Source organism: Trichechus manatus, unplaced genomic scaffold (genome assembly GCF_000243295.1).
Source record: "Trichechus manatus latirostris isolate Lorelei unplaced genomic scaffold, TriManLat1.0 scaffold00034, whole genome shotgun sequence".
NCBI lineage: Eukaryota > Metazoa > Chordata > Mammalia > Sirenia > Trichechidae > Trichechus > Trichechus manatus.
In genome coordinates this window covers 18,834,829-18,855,335 of record NW_004443970.1, presented here as the reverse complement: position 1 = coordinate 18,855,335, position 20,507 = coordinate 18,834,829, and the positions used below count along the sequence as shown (strand labels likewise).

General features: G+C 43.1%; 1 protein-coding gene across 1 annotated transcript in view; it reads right to left on the bottom strand.

Annotated features, from left to right (window-relative positions):
* FAM184B (family with sequence similarity 184 member B) overlaps positions 1 to 16,644 on the bottom strand; it is a 179,895-nt gene extending 163,251 nt beyond the window's left edge. The window contains exon 1 of the mRNA XM_012555189.2: positions 16,498 to 16,644. Within this exon, the coding sequence (XP_012410643.1) occupies positions 16,498 to 16,644 (147 nt within the window). The remainder of the gene's footprint in view (positions 1 to 16,497) is intronic.
* Between the last annotated feature and the right edge of the window lie 3,863 nt (positions 16,645 to 20,507).

Genomic DNA, 20,507 nt, shown 5'->3' with positions numbered 1-20,507 from the left:
GACCAAGGGGCAGTCATTCGAACAGAACAAGGGGATACTGCATGGTTTAAAGTCAGGAAAGGTGTGCATCAGGGCTGTATTCTTTCACCATACTTGTTCAATCTGTATGCTGAGCAAATAATCCAAGAAGCTAGACTATATGAAGAAGAATGGGGCATCAGGATTGGAGGAAGACTCATTAACAACCTGCGTTATGCAGATGACACAACTTTGTTTACTGAAAACAGAGAACTTGAAGCATTTACTGATGATCAAAGACTATAGCCTTCAGTATGGATTGCACTTCAACATAAAGAAAAGAAAAATTCTTGCAACTGGACCAATGAGCAATATCATGATAAATGGAGAAAATACTGAAGTTGTCAAGAATTTCATTTTACTTGGATCCACAATCAATACCCATGGAAGTAGTAGTCAATAAATCAAATGACATATTGAATTAGGCAAATCTGCTGCAAAAGATGGCACTTTGAGGACTAAGGTGCACCTGATCCAAGCCATGGTATTTTCAATTGCCTCAAAAGCATGTGAAAACTGGACAATGGATATGGAAGGCAGAAGAATTGATGCCTTTGAATTATGGTGTTGGCAAAGAATACTGAATATACCATGGACTGCCAGAAGAACAAAACAAATCTGTTTTGGAAGAAATACAGCCAGAATGCTCCTTAGAAAGGAGGATGGTGAGACTTCACCTCACATACTTTGGATATGTTATCAGGAGGGACCAGTCCCTGGAGAAGGACATCATGCTTGGTAAAGTACAGGGTCAGCGAAAATGAGGAAGACCCTCTAAGAGATGGATTGACACAGTGGCTGCAACAATGGGCAAAGCATAACAAGGATGGTGAGAATGGCGCCAGACAGGGCAGTGTTTTGTTGTTGTACATAGGGTTCCTATGAATCAGAGCCAACACAACTGCACCTAACAACAACATCCCTGTGGTTATAATCCCATTTGGGAATGGTTGTCTTTGTTATGTTAATGAGGAAGGATTAGCGTAGGGTGTGTCTTGAGTCGATCTCTTTTGAGATATAAAAGAGATTAAACAAGCAAGCAAGTAGCAGAGGTAGAGGAGGAGAGATGACAAGCCACATGTAGACTGCCCAGGAGCAGAAACTCAAAAGAGACAAGGACCTTCCTCCGGAGCCAACAGAGACAGGAAGTCTTCCCCTAGAGCCAACTTCCTGAATTTGGACTTCTAGCCTCCTAAACTGTGAGGTCGCTGTTAGTCTGAATCAACCCAACAGCACCTAACAGCAACAAACTGTGAGAACATGAATTTCTGTTTGTTAAAGCTATCCACTTATGGTATCTCTGTTACAGCAGCACTAGATAATAAGACAGGTGGAAACAATCCATATGTCCATCAGCAGATGAATGGATACGTAAAACGTGGTATATCCCTGCAATTGAGTACTGTTCCGTCATAAAAAGGAATGAAGAACTGTTACATGCTACAACATGGATGAACCTTGAAAACATTTTGCTAAGTTAAGAAACCACATACAAAAGGCCACGTATTATATGATTCCATTTATATGAAATAACCAGAATAAGCAAATCCATAGAGACAGAAAGCAGATGAGTGGCTCCAGGAGCTAGGGGGACAGGGAAATGGGAAGTGACTGCAAATGGGTATGGAGTTTTCGCTCTGGGAGATGAGAATAGTGATGGTTGCACAACATTATTAATGTGCTTAATGCCACTGACTTGCATACTTTAAAATGGTTAAAATGATCAATGTTTCATGTATTTGACAATGCCAAAAAAAAAAAAAAAAAGTGTAAGACAAAGGTCCTTGTCCCGAAGGGTTCAAGAGTTCAAAGTAACTCAACTCCTACTATTGAATATTACTGAGTGCAAGGCACTGTGCTAGAAGCTGCTGGAAGTTCACAGATGAGGAATGTAAAACAGAGAGTCCTGATCATCCTAAAGACTTGTTAGTCCAAGGCTGGCCTCCAGATCTGTAGTATTAGAATCATGTGAGAGCTTGTTTAACCTGCAAATTCTCAGGCCTTACCCTAGACCTACTGACCCAGAAATGCTGTGAGAGGGGTCTGGCCATCTGTGTTTAACAATAACTAATGTTTGAGACATCATGCTTGGTGAACTAGAGGGTCAGCTAAAAAGAGAAAGACCCTCAACGAGATGGACCAACACAGAGGCTGCAACAATGGGCTCAAGCATAACAATTCTGAGGATGGTGCAGGATGGGGCAGTGTTTTGTTCTGTTGTACATAGGGTCATTATGAGTCAGAACCAACTCGACGGCACCTAACAACAACAACATTTGAGAAGGGGGCAGTGGTAGCTCAGTGGTAGAATTTTTGCTTTCTGTGCAGGAGACTCAGCTTCCATTTCCGGAAAATGCACCTCATGAGCAGCCACCATCTGTCCCTTGGAGGAGGCTTGCCGGCTGCTGTGAAGTATCTGGTTTGTTGCGAAGCAACAGGTTTCAGTGGAGCTTCTGGATGGTGACCCCATGTGAATCAGAGCAGAACTGTGCTTCATAGGGTTTTCAATGGCTGATTTTTGGGAAGTAGATCACCTGGCCTTTCTTCTGAGGTGCCTCTGTGGATGGACTCAAACCTCCAACCTTTCAGTAAGGAGCCAAGCACGTTAACCATTTGCACCACCCAGGAACTCACGTGCCTAACACAGTATTGATTATAATAATGAAAAACTGGGATCAACCACAACGTCTAACAACGAACTATCTCAGAGAATCTTCCTTGATCCCTCAGATCTCTAAATGCTTTCATAGCTCTTGCTTCGTAGTGTATCAAAATTATGATTCATTTATTGTCTAAAAACAGTTGAAGGTCTTTTAACCAATCTCCATTCAACCAATGTGTGGATAAACTGATATTCTTCATCCTTTCTCTGGAAAGCCGCCAGACTTCTGCTCACACTAATTGTCATCTGTTTATGTCAGTTGTAGTTGTTGCTGCAATTATGTAATTTAACACCATATTAAGTCCGTTAAATATGAACGTGAAAAGAAAGTTGTTGCTCCTATGAAAACTAGGTTGAATACTTTGGAAAATCCCATAAAGGCGGTTGCTAAAAACAAAAACAAAAAAACCCCGTATCTTATTAGGTGTGACAGAGAAGTGAAAAAGACTGAGAAACAAGTTTTAAAGGTTTAGAAGGGTTCTGAACTCTGATTTACATGTGTTTTAGATTTTCATTCTCCACTTTGTTGTTGTGTGCTGTTGAGTCGATATGACTCATAGTGACCTTATCAGACAGAACAGAACTGTCCCATAGGGCTTCCAAGGCTGTAAAGTAGAGGGTCAGCAAAAAGAGGAAGACCCTCAATGAGATGGATTGACACAGTGGCTGCAACAATGGGCTCAAACATAGCAACGATTGTGAGGATGGCGCAGGACTGGGCAGTGTTTCATTCTGTTGTACATAGGGTCAGTATGAGTTGGAACCCACTTGACAGTACCTAACAACAGTCTTCACGTTAGCAGATTGCCACATGTTTCTCCCAGCTGGTGGGTTCTAATCACTGACATTTCGGTTAGCAGCCAAGCACTTAACCACTGCACCACCAGGGCTCAGGGCTCCTTATTCTCCACTTTAAAGACCCCAAGATGGGAATAAGTACAGATGCATTGTGGGTAGGGTGACCTTATGTCCTGGTCGGTCCCTGTTTATACCTGTTGTTTCAACGACCTATCTGGTTTAGTGCCCCTTTTACTCTCAGAAAGGAGCCCTGGTGGCGCAGTGGTTAAATCGATCAACTGCTAACCAAAAGGTTGGCGTTGTGAAACCACCACCTCCTTGGAGAAAGGTGTGGCAGTCTGCTTCCTTAGAGATTCACAGCCTCGGAAACCCTACAACGTCGCTATGAGTTGGAATCGACTGACTGGCAGTAGGTTTGGTTTTGGTTTTATTCTCAGAAGTGTCCTTGTTTGAATGACAAATTAAAAGGTCATCATACCTACGGGTGTAGTGTATGCAAGAAAAATAAGGTGTAGTGCCAATTAAAAGACCATTTCCCCCAAATTAAAACTAAGTCTAACATTAAAAGATTGGTGCAGGAATGTTCATTTTCATGTTTTAAGTCAGGGGTTGGCAATTTTTTTTTTTTGTAAAAGGACTGAGAGTAATTTTAGGCATTATCCAGTCTCTATCACCTCTACTCAAATCTGCTGTTTTAGCACAAAAGCTACCATGACAATACAAAAACGAACTGGCATGGCTATGTTTCAAAAGAACTATCTCTTGTGGGCAATAAAATTTGAATTTCATATTATACTTTTTACATGTCACAAAATACTATTCTTCTTTTAAGATTTTTAACCATTTAAAAATGTAAAAGCCAATACTGTTAGTCCATAGGCTGTACAATAACAGGTGGTAGGTTGGCTTTGGTCCATGGGTTATAGTTTGCTGACACCTGTGTTTTTTTTTTAAGAATTATAATTACTCGGATTTTTTTAAAATGATTTTCAGTTTTTAATTATTCAAAAAGTCCAAAATATATCAGATACGAGGGCTTCTATTGTGTTTGTTCACACTTTTTCTACTTCTTTTTCCAGTCCATAACATAAAGGCTTGTACCTGGCACACAGCAGGAGCTCAGAAAATGTTTCTTAAATGAATGAAATTAAATTGTGCAACATCCGTAGACTGGATTAATAACACCACCATTAAAGATGATGTTGGAGACTCTTCAGACAAAGATTAGACTGGACTATGGGACATAAAGTGATATTTGTGAGGAGCGTGCTCTTAGTTCAAGGAGATCCATGAGACTAAATGGGCAGCTACTGTCCAGAGGCAAGATGAGAAGACAGAGAGGGTCAGGAGCTGGTTGAATGGATACTGGAAATCTGGGGTGGAAAGGAAAAGTGTGCTGTCACAGTATAGGGAGAGCAACTAGGGTCACACAGCAATGTGTGTATAAATTTGTGTATGAGAAACTGACCTGAATTGTAAACTTTCACTTAAAGCACAATTAAAAACAACTAAAAAAAAAAAAAGTTGGAGAGTTTAAGTTTTTTCGTGAAAGGGGAAAAATACATAATATTTATGTGTAACATAACTATTTTCAAAAACTGGGTCTATATTTGCATGAGAAATCATCTAGTAAGACAGGCGTAAGTGTTAATAGCAATTATATCATGGTTATAGGTGCGGTCCACCATCCACCTGTCAGTTTGTAGTACTGTAGTGACTTGTGTGTGACTCCAATGCTGGAAGCCTAAGTTGTTGTATTTGTTGTTGTTAGGTGCTGTCGAGTTGGTTCTGGCGCGTAGCGACCCCATGTACAACAGAACGAAACACTGCCTGGTCCTGCGCCATCCTCACAATTGCTGCTATGTTTGAACTCATTGTTGTAGCCACTGTGTCAATCCATCTCGTTGACCGTCTTCCTCTTTTTCGCTGACCCTCTGTTTTACCAAGCATGATGTGCTTTTCCAGAGACTGGTCCCTCCTGATAACATGTCCAAAGTACGTGAGACAAAGTCTCGCCATCCTCCCTCCTAAGGAGCATTCTGACTATACTTCTTCCAGACAGATTTAGAAGCCTATACCACCGTTTTTTCAAATACCAGCATGGTTACTCATGGTGGCCAGGTTTCAGCAGAGCTTCCAGACAAAGACAGAGTAGGAAGAAAGGCCTGGAGATCTATTTCTGAAAACCAGCCAATGAAAACCTTATGAACACAACAGAAGATTGTCCAGTACAGTTCTGGAATGTCACAGGGCCAGGCATTGCTTTGTTCTGTTACATGTAAGGTCACCATGAGATAGCACTGGTTAGCAACTAACAACAACAACAAATAGGTTTGCGGTTGCTTTAATTTTTTTTTTCTCTTTGCTTATGTGTATTTTTAAATTTTCCTAAAATGGGTGTGTTTTCTGTGTTGGAATAATTGGTGGTGGTTGGTTTTGTTTTATTCTATAGTTCTGGCGTCCTGAAGGAATCTGGGTCTGACCAAATGGAGACACCAAATCCTATCTGTCACCGTGGTCAAGGTTGGGAGTGACTAAGTCAGAGGGAGGGGCTGGAGGAAGTCCACTTGTGTGTCAGGGACGGCCAGTTTTCCTCTGTGCTCAGGAAACTAGAAATTAGATGTGAGCACCTCCTGAGTTCTGGCCTTGTGAAAGGGGCCCTCCACTCTCCCATAGGATGACTATAGGCTGGGGTTAGGGTATAATATTTTATCCCAAGAGCAATGGGAGGTTCAGAAACAGTTCTGCGGGTTTATTCCATCCTATGAACACCTAAGGAATCCCTTGGTGGTGCAAACGGTTAAGGGTTCAAATACTAACCAAGAGGTTGTCAGTTTTAACCCAATTAGAGGCACCTTGGAAGACCAAAAATCCAAACCCGTTGCCATCAAGTCAATTCCGACTCATGAGCATGCATCAGAATATCATACCTTTTTAAGGTTGAACAATATTCCATTGTATGGATGTACCACCTTTTGTTTATCCATTCATCAGGTAATGGACAATTGGGTTGTTTCCATGTTTGGGCTATTATGAAGAACGCTGCTATGAACATCTGTGTACAAGTTTTTGTGTGGACGTATGTTTTCATTTCTCCGGGGTGTATACCTAAGAGTGGAATTTCTCTGTCATATTGTAATTCTTCGAGCAATTCCACTCTTAGATATATACTCAAGAGAAATGAAATTGGTAATTCTTGGAGCCCTGTTTGCGCAGTGGTTAAGAGCTTGGCTGCTAACCAAAAGGTTGGCAGTTCGAATCTACCAGCCACTCCTTGGAAATCTTATGTGGCAGTTCTACTCCGTCCTATACGGGGCCATGAGTTGAACTGACTTGATGGTAATGGGTTTTGGTTTTTTTTATGGTAATTCTTGTTTAATTGTTTGAGGAATGGCCAGCCTGTTTTCCAAAGCATCTGAACAGTTTTACATTGCCATGAGCAGCGTTTCAGGGAACAATTCAGTTTTAAGATTACTCTGGCTGTTATGTGGAGAAAGGACTGGAAAAGGGCTGGGGACAACTAAAGAGACCAGGATAGCCAAGGCAAAAGTCTAGGCATTGCAGCAAGGTTCAAGGACACCAAACTTATGGTGCATTTCACACTGTTTTACGGCAAAAAAGACTATTGTGAGACAGCCCCCTCTGCACCACCAATCACATCGTTAAAAGACTGCAACAGAAAGGGCTTGTTAAAACAGATCTGCAGTTTTCATATTCAGAATCCTAAAGCAAATTGGTATGGAACTGCTGAAACATCTGTCCCCAAACAAGCTCCTGCAAGCATGAGGATATTTTCAGAGAAGAGGAGCGAGTCAGACACTGCAATAAACTTCTACATTCAAGCTGTGAAAGCAGAAGGCTCAAGTGGCAGCCTGTTGCTGAGGTCTCCAGTGGCAGCAGGCATCACTTAGGACACTGCCCTGGCCTCTCAGCTTGCTGGTTTCCACTCCTGGCAGCAGTCCCTTCAGCTCAGGAAAGGAAGGGAAACCAACATCTGTCAAGTTTACTATATGCCAAGTACTGATTTAGATCCTCCACTTACATTCATTTTGTCAGTGAAACCTCACAACAAATCTCCAGGAAAGAAATTAGCTTTCCCCATTTACAGATGAGGAAAGTTGGCTCCCTTGGATTGGGAGGTCAGAAAAGGCCTCTTTGAAGAGAATGACAAGTCCCTGGGAGGTATAAAGTTAATGCACTGGGCTGTTAACCAAGAGGTTGGAGGTTTGAGTTCACCCGGAGGCACCTTGGATGAAAGGCCTGCTGATCTACTTCCAAAAAATCAGCCGTTGAAAACTCTGTGGGAACACAGATCTATTCTGACACACATGGGTTGCCATGAATTTCTTCTTTTTGCTTTTTCCAGTAGAAAAAAAACAACTCTCTCCCCCAGTAGAAAATACAATTACTTTTGCTTTTTTTTTTTTTTTAATACTTAAAGACTGATCTCCGTAACATCCTCCCCACCCCAAACACACACGCATCCAATATTATGGTGTCTGCTTATATGTCCTAATGTTGTTGTTACTCATGGTGACCCCATGTGTTCAGAGTAGAATTGCTCCACAGGGTTTTCAAGGCCGTGACTTTTCCCAAGTGGATCACCAGGCCTATCCTCCGAGGCACCTTTGGGTGAGTTGGAACCACGAGCACACAACCATGTGTGCCACCCAGAGGCCCAATGTGTCTTAACAGACCTTGGTAAAGTTCTGGGACCTGGAGAGACACAGTCCCCTCTGCCTGGTTGTGTTATCACACTGGAAGTTGTGACTTTGACCTCCAGAACTTCCCATGGAAGGAAGGAAGGCTCTACAGTAAGTACTACACTGCCATTTAACGGTTCTCACTCTCAGGTCAAGATGCTTTCCCAACTGAAGGAATGAATCTTCACGATGTCTCTTTACCCAACTCCTCAAAACTGAACTAATCCTATGATCTGTGTGTTGGGTCTTTAGGAAGGCCCAATAAATAAAATGGCTCTTCCCTAGTGAATAAATTGAAATATAAGACAAAAGAGTAAGGCTGTTTTGAGACCAAAATGTTACTTAATTACCAATAACAGCAAATTGGAGAATGTCTCATATCCCCAGGCACGTAGGATTCTAGATACTTATCCACCCAGTCATCATGCTGGACCAGTGCAGACCTTCCCCAACAGACTGAACCTAGCCCTGTAAAATTAATAGCATGGCGTGCAGAGTCGGATGTGTGCTTCCGTGGGTAGGTCACTCCATGTGAAAGAAGGGGGGAAGAGGCAAGGGCTCTATGGGCCCAGTACCTGCTCCCAATGTCACCAATTAGATATATATATCCCACCTCACATGAGGAACACTAGTAAAGATGGCAGAGAGAGGCTAAAAGTGTTATGATACTGGAGGTCCCTTCTCACAGAGGAAACAAACGAAGGACAGGGAAGAAGCATCACCCACTCACACACCCAACACGAGGTTCTGGGCGGTGCAGCTCTGTCAACATGTACTAATGTGACCTTGGGCAAGAATGCTGAATCTCTCCAGGTCTTGGATTTTTCCTCTCAATTAGAGATGGCACTTCATTCCCTGCTATGTAGAATGGCTATACTTACAAAGAATGACTAAGTATGTCAAAGGTTTTGCAAAGTACAATCACTAAGAAAACATAGGTATTATTAATGTGTCACCACGTGTCTGTCAGTTTGTGGTACTGTGGTAGCTTGTGTGTTGCTACGATGCTGCAAGCTATGACTCCGGTATTTCAAATACCAGCAGGCTCATCCACGGTGGAGAAATTTTAGTGGAGCTTCCAGACTAAGGCAGACTAGGAAGAAAGACTGGCAATCTACTTCCGAAAATCAGCCAATGAAAACCCTACGGATTTCAGAATATTGTCTGAGACGTCAGCTCACTTACTTTGGACATGTCATCAGAAGGGACTGGTCGCTGGAGAAGGACATCATGTTCGGCAAAGTGGAGGGCCAAGGAAGGCAAAGGAAACCCTCAAGGAGATGGACTGACACAATGGCCACAACAATGGACTCAAACATACCAGCTATTGTGAAGATGGCACAAGTCCAGGCAATGTTTTGTTCTGTTATACACGAGGTCGCCATGAGTCGAAGCCAACTTGAAGGTAACTAACAACAACAATCATTATTGATGTGCAGAAGTTGCAGCACTTGATTCAGCCCTTTCTCTTGCAAGGTGCTCTAACAGACTGGCAGAGATCGGAAACAAGGTGACATAGAGGGTTCCCTGGGGTTACTGTACTCCTTATACTTTTAGCTTGGCAGCTTCTGCACCACAAGGGCTGCACATTTCCTCCTGGAGGCAGTGCCACGGGCATACAGTTATCAGACTTCTGTCCAGGCTCCTGAGAGTCAGCCTTCAGTTAGAGAGATGGTTAATGAAGAGGGAACACACTCTCCCAATTCAGTCAACGAGATGGACTGACACAGTGGCTGCAACAATGGCTCAAACATAACGATTGTGAGGATGGCACAGGACTGGGCAGCGTTTCGTTCTGTTGTGCACAGGGTTGCTATGAGTTGGAACCTACTCAACAGCACCTAACAACAACACTAAAATTTCTATTTGGGGGAGAGATAGTTTATCCCCCCTAGGAAGTTGGAATTGGGAATCCCTGGGTATAATGGAAACCCTGGTGGCACAGTGGTTAAGAGCTATGGCTGCTAACCAAAAGGTTGGCAGTTCAAATCCACCAGGCGCTCCTTGGAAACTCTATGGGGCAGTTCTACCCTGTCCTTTAGGGTCGCTATGAGTCAGAATCGACTCAACGTCAACGGGTTTTTTTTTTTTTTTTTTTTTGTTTGGGTATAAGGGATTCCAACTCTCCTGGATATAGAGACAGCTGCAAAACAGAAAAGCGACTGGAGGTTGCTGGGTGGGTACAAAAGCAGAGAGAGGCTGCAGGGGCACAGGGACAGGGCTGGGCAAACCTGTGTGAGGCCTTGAAGATGCCTCCCACTGTCAGCTCTGCCCACAGTCTTTCATGGGGAATGAGTCTGGAACTTTCTGCTCTCCCAAATGCAGCACTTACAGTTTAAACCTTCAGTTGCTCTAAACTGGAGGTTCTCAGTCCTGTCTGCACATTAGAAGCTCCTGAGGAGCTTTGGAAAAATACCAATGCCTGCCCCTACTCCTGCCCCTCCTTCTAAGACGGGGCCTGGCCAACGATGTCCTTTTGTTTGTTTGTTTTGTAACTGTTTATTTAGAATTAATTTCAGACTTAGGGAAAAAAAGCTGAAAGAAAAAGAACAGTACAAAAAACATGCATATACCGTTCACCCAGATTCACTGATTCTTAACATTCTTCCCATTTGTTTTATCATTTGCTCTCTTTTTACACACGTACACACACAATGATTTGAGAATAAGACATCATACTTACTTCTTGAAAGTAAGACATACTTCAGTGTGTATTTACTAAGAATAAGGGTATTTTCTTGCATAACCATAGTACAGTTATCAACTCTAGTAAATTTAACATTGATACAATACTTTTATTTTCTCTACCCCCAGACAAGTCCTGGGTGGCACAAACAGGTTAAGTGCTTGACCACTAGCCAAAAGGCTGGTGGTTCAAACTCATCCAGAGGTGCCTCAGAAGAAAGGCCTGGTGACCTACTTCTGAAAAATCGGCCATTGAAAACTCTATGAAGCGTAGTTCTCCTCTGCACACATGGGGTCGCCATGAGTCAGAATCAACTCGACAGCAACCAACAACCACCACCACCAATATATTCCATTTTTGACAACTGACGCAATCCTCTCGTGGCATTTTTCCTCCAGCATAGGATCCAGTCTAGAATCAGGCATTGCATTTAGCTGTCGGTCTTTAACGAGTACAGTTTTAAAGCTCTTCAGGTGGTTTTAATGTGCAGCCAGGACTTCAGACCACCATGTAAATGAGTATTTATTTACTAAACTAACATGTATTAGTGCCTACCAAGTGCAAAGTATGGAGAATAAAATTAAGAAGTTTATTGTTTTAACGGATATGCTATATGCAAATCAACTACAGTATCAGAGTATAAGTATCACAAAAGAAATATTAACCAAATCTGTGGGGTGCAACTTTAATTACATTTAACAAGATTACTTTGGGTCTACTATGTGCAAGACATTGTACAAACTGCTGGAGAAACAGATGAATAAAAAAATGTAATACACAATGAAAAATTGATACATGATTAATTACAAAACCGAGGTTTTTCGAAGCCTTTCTGGAGAAAGTAGGATTTAAAGGGTAAGTAGAATTCAACTTTTCGAGATGAAAGCACTTCAGGCAGAGGAAACCAAGAGGACAAAAAGAGAGGGAAGCAAGTATATGGTGGAGGCAGGAGAGAAACATACTTCACTGTGATGTGAGAACTGGGTGCTTGGAGATACACCGGAAGAATTAGCTGAAGAAGCAGACTGGAGACTAATGTGGTGCAGTTATTTTGGAAAACAGTTCGGCAGTTTCTTAAAAAGTTAAACATAAAGTTGCCACACAGCCTAAAGACTCCATTCCTAGGTATCTACCCAAGAATAACGAAAACTTAGGTCCACACAAAAACTTGCACAGGAAGATAACGTTTGTAGCAGCATTATTCATAATAGCCAAAAAGTGGAAACAATCCAAATATCCATCAACTAGTGGATGGATAAACAAAATGGTATAACCATACAATGGAATACTATTTAGCAATAAAAAGGAATGAGTTAATGATGCATGCTACAACATGGATGAACCTCAAAAATACTATGCTATAGGGAGAGCAATTAGGGTCACATAACAATGTATATATAAATTTTTGTATGAGAAACTAACTTGAAATGTAACTTTCACTTAAACTACAATAAACAAAAAACAAATAGTATGCTAAGATTTAGCAACTAAGTGAAAAAAGCTACACGTAAAAGATCACACACATACTGTATGATTTCATTTATATGAAATGTCCAGAAAAGGTAAATTTATAGAGACAGAAAGTAGATTAATGGTTGCCTGGGATGGAAGGTAGGAACAGGGATTGACTGCAAACAAGCAACAAGAGAGGAATTTCATTGGATGATGAAAATGTCCTAAAACCGGATTATGGTCAGGGCTCAACAACTAAAAAATATTGAATTACACACTTAAAACGGGTAAATTTTATGATATGCAAATTACACTTCAGTAAAGCTGTTAAAAATAAGCAAAAAAATTACGAATCAAAATCAGGAAGAAAGAAAATAAGAACAGTAATTTTAGAATTGAAAACTATAATCATTGACATTCTAAAACTTAATAGATGGGAAAGACCCTGGTCTGGGCAAATTATTTAGAGAACTGGCAAATCAGAACTCACGATTGAGGAATTTACCGGGATGCAACACAGACACCAAAAAAATTTTTTTTTAAATTTTAAAATAACATTTCAGGATATGGATAGAGAGGCCTCCTCGTTTACCAAATGGGAGTCCAGAAAAGAGAATAAGGGCAATGGCAGAGAAACAATATCTCAAGAGAAAATCACTGATAATTTTCCAGAATTAAAGAAAGAACAAGAATCTTGGTAGTGCAATGCTTAAGAGCTCAGCTGCTAACTGAAAGGTCTATGGTTCAAACCCACAAGCAGCTGTGCAGAAGAAAAGACCTGCAACCTGCTCTCATAAAGATTACAGTCTAGGAAACTCTATGGGGCAGTTCTACTCTGCCTATAGGGTCACTATGCATCACTTTAAGGACTAAGGTGTGCCTGATCCAAGCCAGGGCGTTTTCAATCGCCTCATATGCATGAGAAAGCTGGACAATAAATAAGGAAGATCGAAGAAGAATTGATGCCTTTGAATTGTGGTGTTGGCGAAGAATATTGAATATACCATGGAGTGTCAAAAGAACGCAGAAATCTGTCTTGGAAGAAGTACAGCCAGAATGTTCCTTAGAAGCGAGTGTGGTGAGACTTCGTCTTGCATACTTTGGACCTGTTAACAGGAGAGATCACTCCCTAGAGAAAGTAGAGGGTAGAGGGTCAGTGAAAAAGAGGAAGACCCTCAATGAGATGGATTGACACAGTGGCTGCAACAATGGGCTCAAGGATAACAACGATTGTAGGATGGCGCAGGACTGGGCAGTGTTTTGTTCTTTTGTACTTAGGGTTGCTATGAGTCAGCACTGACTTGACAGCACCTAACAACAACAACAACATGAGTCGGAATAGACTTGACAGCACTCAACAGCAACAAAGAAAGAATATGAGCACTCAGTAGAAAGTATGCTGCTGGTTTTGCAGAGGATAAAGATAAACGAACACGGAGATAATTCTAGTGAAACTGCTGAACGTCAAAAATAAAGAAAAAAAACTTAAGTGCTATCAAAGATAAAAGGCAGATTATTTACAAAGGAATGAAAAATTGTATTGGCAGTAGATGTTTTAACTAGCAGCAATTAACAGCAGAAGGCAATACAGTACTGTCATCAATGTGCTATGGGAAAATAACTATCCACCAGAATTTTATACCCCCCAAAAAATTATCACATAAGAGTGAGGGCAAAATAAAGACATTTTCAAATATACAAAGAATTTCCTCCTCCACCAAGTCCCTGACAGAAAGAACTACTAAAGGATGAACTTCAGCCAGAAGAAAAGTGAATCCAAGGAGAAGGCACTGGATTCAAGGAAAAAAAACAACAACAGTGAGCCCAGAAATCGATTTAATGTCAGTAAACTTAATCAACTTTTGACTTTTAAAGGACAGGGCTGTTAAATGGGTAAAGTATGCAAAGAAAGAATTACATGACAACTTTGTTAGAAAAAAATTATACTTGAATATGTATGTTGAAAACTAAAGGGCAATTCTGAGAATAGAAATATAGCCTAACATTCCCAAACCAGCAGAGTATATAGATAGCTTTACTTGTCCAAGAGAAGCAGGAATGGGGAAAAAAGAAGAAACGAAAAAGGATGGTAAACAAAAAACATGAAACATGATGGAATAAGCCACCCAACTAATCACACTAAATGCCCAATAAATAAACTCATCCATCACAGACACAACTCATAAAACAAAACGCATAGAAAGATGAGGTGTAAAGAGCTGGCAAGTATGCAACATATCAGTAGTAGCCAAAAGAAAGGTGGGATATCAATATAAATATAAAAATATCTAATTTAAGCAACTAGCATGAAAAATGGTAAAAAGAGGCACTACATAATAAGAATCAACTATGATTATAATGCAGCATATACTTTGAGAAACACCACCTACTATGTGCCAGGGATCGTGCCTATCTTCACTGTTTTATTTTCAGCACAGTGCCTGGCACATAGCAGGCACTCTATAAATTCAAACTGAATCCAAGGTTCATCTCTCCCATACAACCTCTCCTGCCCATAATGACTCAGCCTTTGCTTCTGCTTCCACAGCACTCATAATCAGAACCACCCAATTTAGCAACTGACTATATATAGCACTGTCTTTTAGTTTTCTCTCAATATCTCAAACCACCTTGTCTCTCCAACAATATTTTAGATTCTTTGAAAATAGAGAAGATGCCTTATACTGTGCCTAGCACCTTGCCAGGTACTTGAATAAATACTCTTTTGGGTTGGTATCACCATTTAGAGATAACTGTTGATTATATCAGTGGTGCCAGTATCATATGCCAAGGCCTCCAAGGGGTCTCTCCATTACTTCTTTTCCATTCTTGACTAAAGAAATCACTGTTTGGAGCCAGGCTCATGTGCAAAGAATGTGGAGAAGTTAATGGGAGGGCCTAGAGAAGCTTGCTAGTGTCCAGTTCCCAAGCCTTTGTGCTCTATTCGTTCTTGCAAAATAGTGAGAGGGGAAAGTGCCTGTGATGCCACACAAGAGTGGGTGGTGGGGAAGTGGGACGGAGATAGTGAGGAAAAAGGAAAGGAAGAGAGCATGTTCTACACACTACTGGATAGAACCTGGACCTGCTCTTCCACTAGTAGGCCAGGTTGTTGTTGTGGTTAGTTGCCAGTGGAGTGAATTCTGACTCATGGCGACCCCATGTGTGTAGTGTAGAATTGCTCCATAGGGTTTTTGAGGCTGTGACCTTTCCAAGGTGCCTCTGCATGGGTTCAGACGCTAAGTTTTTGGCTAGCTGTCCAGCGCTTAACCATTTGTGCCACCTTGGGACTCCTTCGGCAGGCACTGCATCAGGAGTTTATTATACCACCAAAAGGAAACCCCAAGACCACAGCTAAATTCATCCACTGAAACTTTGTTTAGAAGACAGGGAGGAATGCTGCTCTTTATCTTCACTAGGGACAAAGAGGCACACGAGAAGAGCTCCTAATTGGGAAGCAGCAGCAGGTTTTAACAAAGGGCACAGGTGGCATCTCCTTGCCGGTGGTCTTCATGAGTAAGACGCCACAGTCTGCGGAGGTTCAACCGGGGCTCTGGGTTGAAGAAGGGAGATGGGCTGGATGACCTCCCAAGGTCCTAGAAAATGCCACAATTATACAGCGCAGCGAGCTCTTCCCCATTCATACTCCTACACACGTCTGCACCCACTTTGATAGTAAGTCCCCTGGGCTGCCTTCCAGGGTGAGTACGGTGCCTCAAGCTGCTAGCACTCAAGAAATGACTCCAGTATTCGTCGAATGAAGGACTAAATGAATCAAGTGTTTAGAGCCCACATGACCTCCGCAACTATAAAGTAAGGCCATGAATGAAATCACAGCATTCCAGGCACGATCACTCGAGCCGAGCTGGCAAAGGAAAGCACACATATGCCACCCTACCACCCGATTCACATTCCCACCGTGGGAAAATCACAGAGCACCTGCTCAGCACGCAGACTGGAGGACTTTCCTTGGCAAGGAGCCTCTCTCTCTGCTGCTTTAGGATGTAGCTCCAGAAAGTCAAGTCACCCAGGTTTAGGGCCGCTTTTCTGCCCAGCTGGCTTCCCAGACAAAGTTTCTGCCCGGATTTACCTTGGGTTTCTCCTGAGGCGCGCCCGCACTTTCTCCACGGCCCCAGGCGCCGCGGGCGCGCAGCTGTCCAGCCCGCAGTGCAGTCCCTTACCTTGGTGAGCTGGGCGATCTTCTTGCACATTTTCACGTGCATCCGCGGATCGCAGTCCATCTTCCAGCCGGCACCCCCGCGGACATCGGCTTTGGAGCCCGAGCAAGTCCCAGGCGGGTGCATTTTGCTATTGAGAGCAGAAGCCATCGCTAAAATGCGTCCAGCACTCAGAGGTTCTCGCTCGGGTTCTCCCCGCCACCCGTGTGCACGTGCGTGCGCGCGCGGGCGTGTGAAAGCCGGAGCTTCCTCGGGAGAGGTGGCACTGCAGTGCCCCCGCCGCCCCCGCCGCGTGGCTCCTCTCCCCCGAGGCGTTCGCCTCCCAGGCCGGCCCACGCACCCACTCCCCTACTTGCTTGCTCGCGGGCTCTGCTGGAACCAGCACCACGCGGCGAGGCGCCGGCGACCCGCACGTGCCGCTCGCGGTTGGCACGCCGCTCCCGGGCTGCTGCGGGCTTTGCCGTAGAGCGTCCGTGGCGAGCAGCCGCTGGCCCGGGGAGGGTTTACGCTGGACACGTGGGTCGCGCGGGCCTCCGCCGGACTCGGTGGCGGCGAACCCAGCCCGACCAAGAGCCAGCCTCCAGCAGCCGCGGCGCGCGGTCCCGGGAAGGGCCCTTGGCGGCGTGCGCGGGGCAAATGGGTGGCGACGGCCAGGGCACCTTGAGCGGCGCACTCAGCCCGCGGTCCGGAGCCTCGGAGCCCCGCTCTGGGGGCGGAGGACGTCGGGCGAGATGCCTAGAGCGACGCGGATAAGTGGGAGAGGTCGCGGGACGCAAGGCGGTGCGGGATTCGGGGCGCACAGGGTGGGCCTGCGCTTGGGGTGCGGATGCGCCCCTCCGCCCATCTTGGGGAGGAGCCGGAACGTTGAGGGAGGATTGCTGGAGATCACAGAACAAAGGAAAGAAGCAACAAGGGCGGGCGGGCGAAATCTGGGAAGTGGAAGAGCGGCACGCGTAGTGCGGTCAGTGGTAGGAGCACAGCAAGTAAAGTGACTTGTCCAGATCCACACTGGTGGTTAGGGACGACTGGAGCCAGAATCCCGAGTCTTCGGATTCGGAACTGTTTTAGTTTGTTTGGTGCCGGGAGAGGTTCTTGTTAGGTGCCATCGAGTCGGTTCCGACTCATAGCGACCACGTACAGCAGAACACTTCCCTGTCTTGCCATCGGGGAGGGATTAGCGGACCAAATCTCTTTGCAGCTTGTTTTCCTCTGGTTTCAAACAGTTGGCTTTCGGGAACGTAACAACCGCATCATGATCAGATTCTCGTAAAGCGTGAATCAATCACAGCGTCATCAGTAATAACGCAATTGGCATGGATAATGTTATTTCATTTTAAAAACTGCCTTGTATCAGGAGTTTTAATAATCTTGATAAACAAAGCAAGCAAGCTTTAAAAGACAGCAGAAAACCACAATCCCATCCTTCCATACTGCCAGTAACGATGCCCATTTGAAGAAATAGACCCAGGAAATGTTGGACAACTGCAAGTAATAGAGTTGTGTCTGAATCGGAGGTATTCCTATTTTAAATTGCTTACTTTTCCCCCACTACATTACACTGCATAAGAATAACGAAACTGGCTTTTTTTTTTTTTTTTTTTTTTATAGTTTATTTATCATCTTAGTTTACGTTTATCTTTTTTTAAATCATGCTTTAAGTGAAAGTTTACAGTTCAAGTCAGTTTCTCATACAAAAATTTATACACACATTGCTATATGACCCTAGCTACTCTTCCTGTAGTGTGACAACACACTCCTTTCCACCCCGGATTTCCCGTGTCCATTCAACCAGCTCCTGTGCCTTTTTGCCTTCTAATCTTGCATCTGGACAGGAGCTGCCCATTTAGTTTTCTGTATCTACTTTAGCTAAGAGGCACTCTCTTCAGGAGTATCATTTTATGTCCCATAGTCCAGTCTAATCTTTGTCTGAAGAGCTGGCTTTGGGAATGGTTTCAGTCCTGGGCTAATGGAGAGTCTGGGGGCCATGTCTTCCAGGGTCTCTCCAGCCTCAGTCAGACCATTAGGTCTGGTCTTTTTACTAGAATTTGAATTCTGCACCCCACTTTTCTCCTGCTCCGTCAGGGGCTCTTTGTTGTGTTCCCTGTCAGGCTGGTCACTGGTGGTAGCTGGGCACCATCTAGTTCTTCTGGTCTCAGGCTGGAGTCTCTGGTTTATGTGGCCCTTTCTGTTTCTTAGGCTAATATTTTCCTTGTGTGTTTGGTGTTCTTCATTCTCCTTTGCTCCAAGTGGGTTGGGACCAATTGATGTATCATAAATGGCTGCTTACTAGCTTTTAAGACCCCAGTCACCACTCACCAACGTGGGATGCAGAATATTTTCTTAATAAACTTTGTTATGCCAGTTGACCTAGATGTCCCCTGAAACCATGGTCCCCAGACCATGGTACTGCTACTCTGTCCCTCGAAGTGTTTGGTTGTATTCAGGAAGCTTCTTAGCTTTTGGTTTACTCCAGTTGTGCTGACTCCCCCTGTATTGTGTATTGTCCTTCCCTTCGCCTAAGATAATTCTTATCTACTATCTGGTTAGTGAATACCCATCTCCCTCCCCACCCTCATAACTATCAAAGAATGTTTTCTTCTGTGTTTAAACCTTTTCTTGAGTTCTTATAATAGTGGTCTCATGCAATGTTTGTCCTTTTGCAAATAATTTTACTCAGCATAATGCCTTCCAGATTTATCCATGTTATGAGATGTTTCGCAGATTCATCATTGTTCTTTACCATTGCATAGTATTCCATTGTGTGAATATACGATGTTTATCCATTCACTCGTTGATGGGCACCTAGGTTGTTTCCATCTTTTTGCTGTTGTGAACAGTGCTGCAATGAACATGGGTGTGCATGTATCTATTCGTGTGATGGCTTTTATTTCACTAGGATATATTCCAAGGAGTGGCATTGCTGGATCCTATGGTACTTCTGTTTCTAGCTTTTTAAGGAAGCACCAAATCAATATCCGAAGTGGTTGTACCATTTTACATTCCCACCAACAGTGTAAAAGTGTCCCAGTCTCTTCACAACTTCTCTAACATTTATTATTTTGTGCTTTTTGGATTAATGCTAGCCTTGTTGGGGTAAGATGGTATCTCATTGTAGTTTTTATTTGCATTTCTATAATGGCTAATGATCATGAGCATTTCCTCATGTATCTGTTAGCCACCTGAATGTCTTCTTTGGTGAAGTGCCTGTTCATATCCTTTGCCCATTTTTTAATTGGGTTATTTGGCTTTTTGTTGTTGAGGTTTTGCAGTATCTTGCAGATTTTAGAGATTAGAAGCTCATCAGATTTGTCATAGCCAAAATTTTTTTCCCTGTCTGTAGGTTGTCGTTTGACTCTTTTGGTCTTTTGATGAGCATAAGTGTTTGATTTTTAGGAGCTCCCACTTACCTAGTTTCTCTTCTGATGTTTGTTACTTATGGTTTGTATTCTGTTTATGCCATATATTAGGGCTCCTAGCGTTGTCCCTATTTTTTCTTCCATGATCTTTATAATTTTCGATTTTATATTTAGGTCTTTGATCCATTTTGAGTTAGTTTTTGTGCATAGTATGAGGTATGGGTCTCGTTTCATTTTTTTGCAGATGGATATCCAGTTATGCCAGCACCATTTGTTAAAGAGACTGTCTTTTCCCCAATTAACAGACTTTGCGCCTTTGTCAAATATCAGCTGCTCATAGGTGGATGAATATATGTCTGGATTCTCAGTTCTGTTCCATTGGTCTATGTACCTGTTGTTGTACCAGTACCAGGCTGTTTTGACTATCGTGGCGGTATAATAGGTTCTAAAATCAGGTAGTGCGAGGCCTCCCACTTTGTTCTTCTTCTTGAGTAATGCTTTACTTATCCAGGGCCTCTTCCCTTTCCATATGAAGTTGGTGATTTGTTTCTCCATCTCATTAAAAAATGCTGGTGGAATTTGGATGGGGATTGCATTGTATCTGTAGATCACTTTGGGTAGAATAGACATTTTCACAGTCTTGAGTCTTCCTGTCCA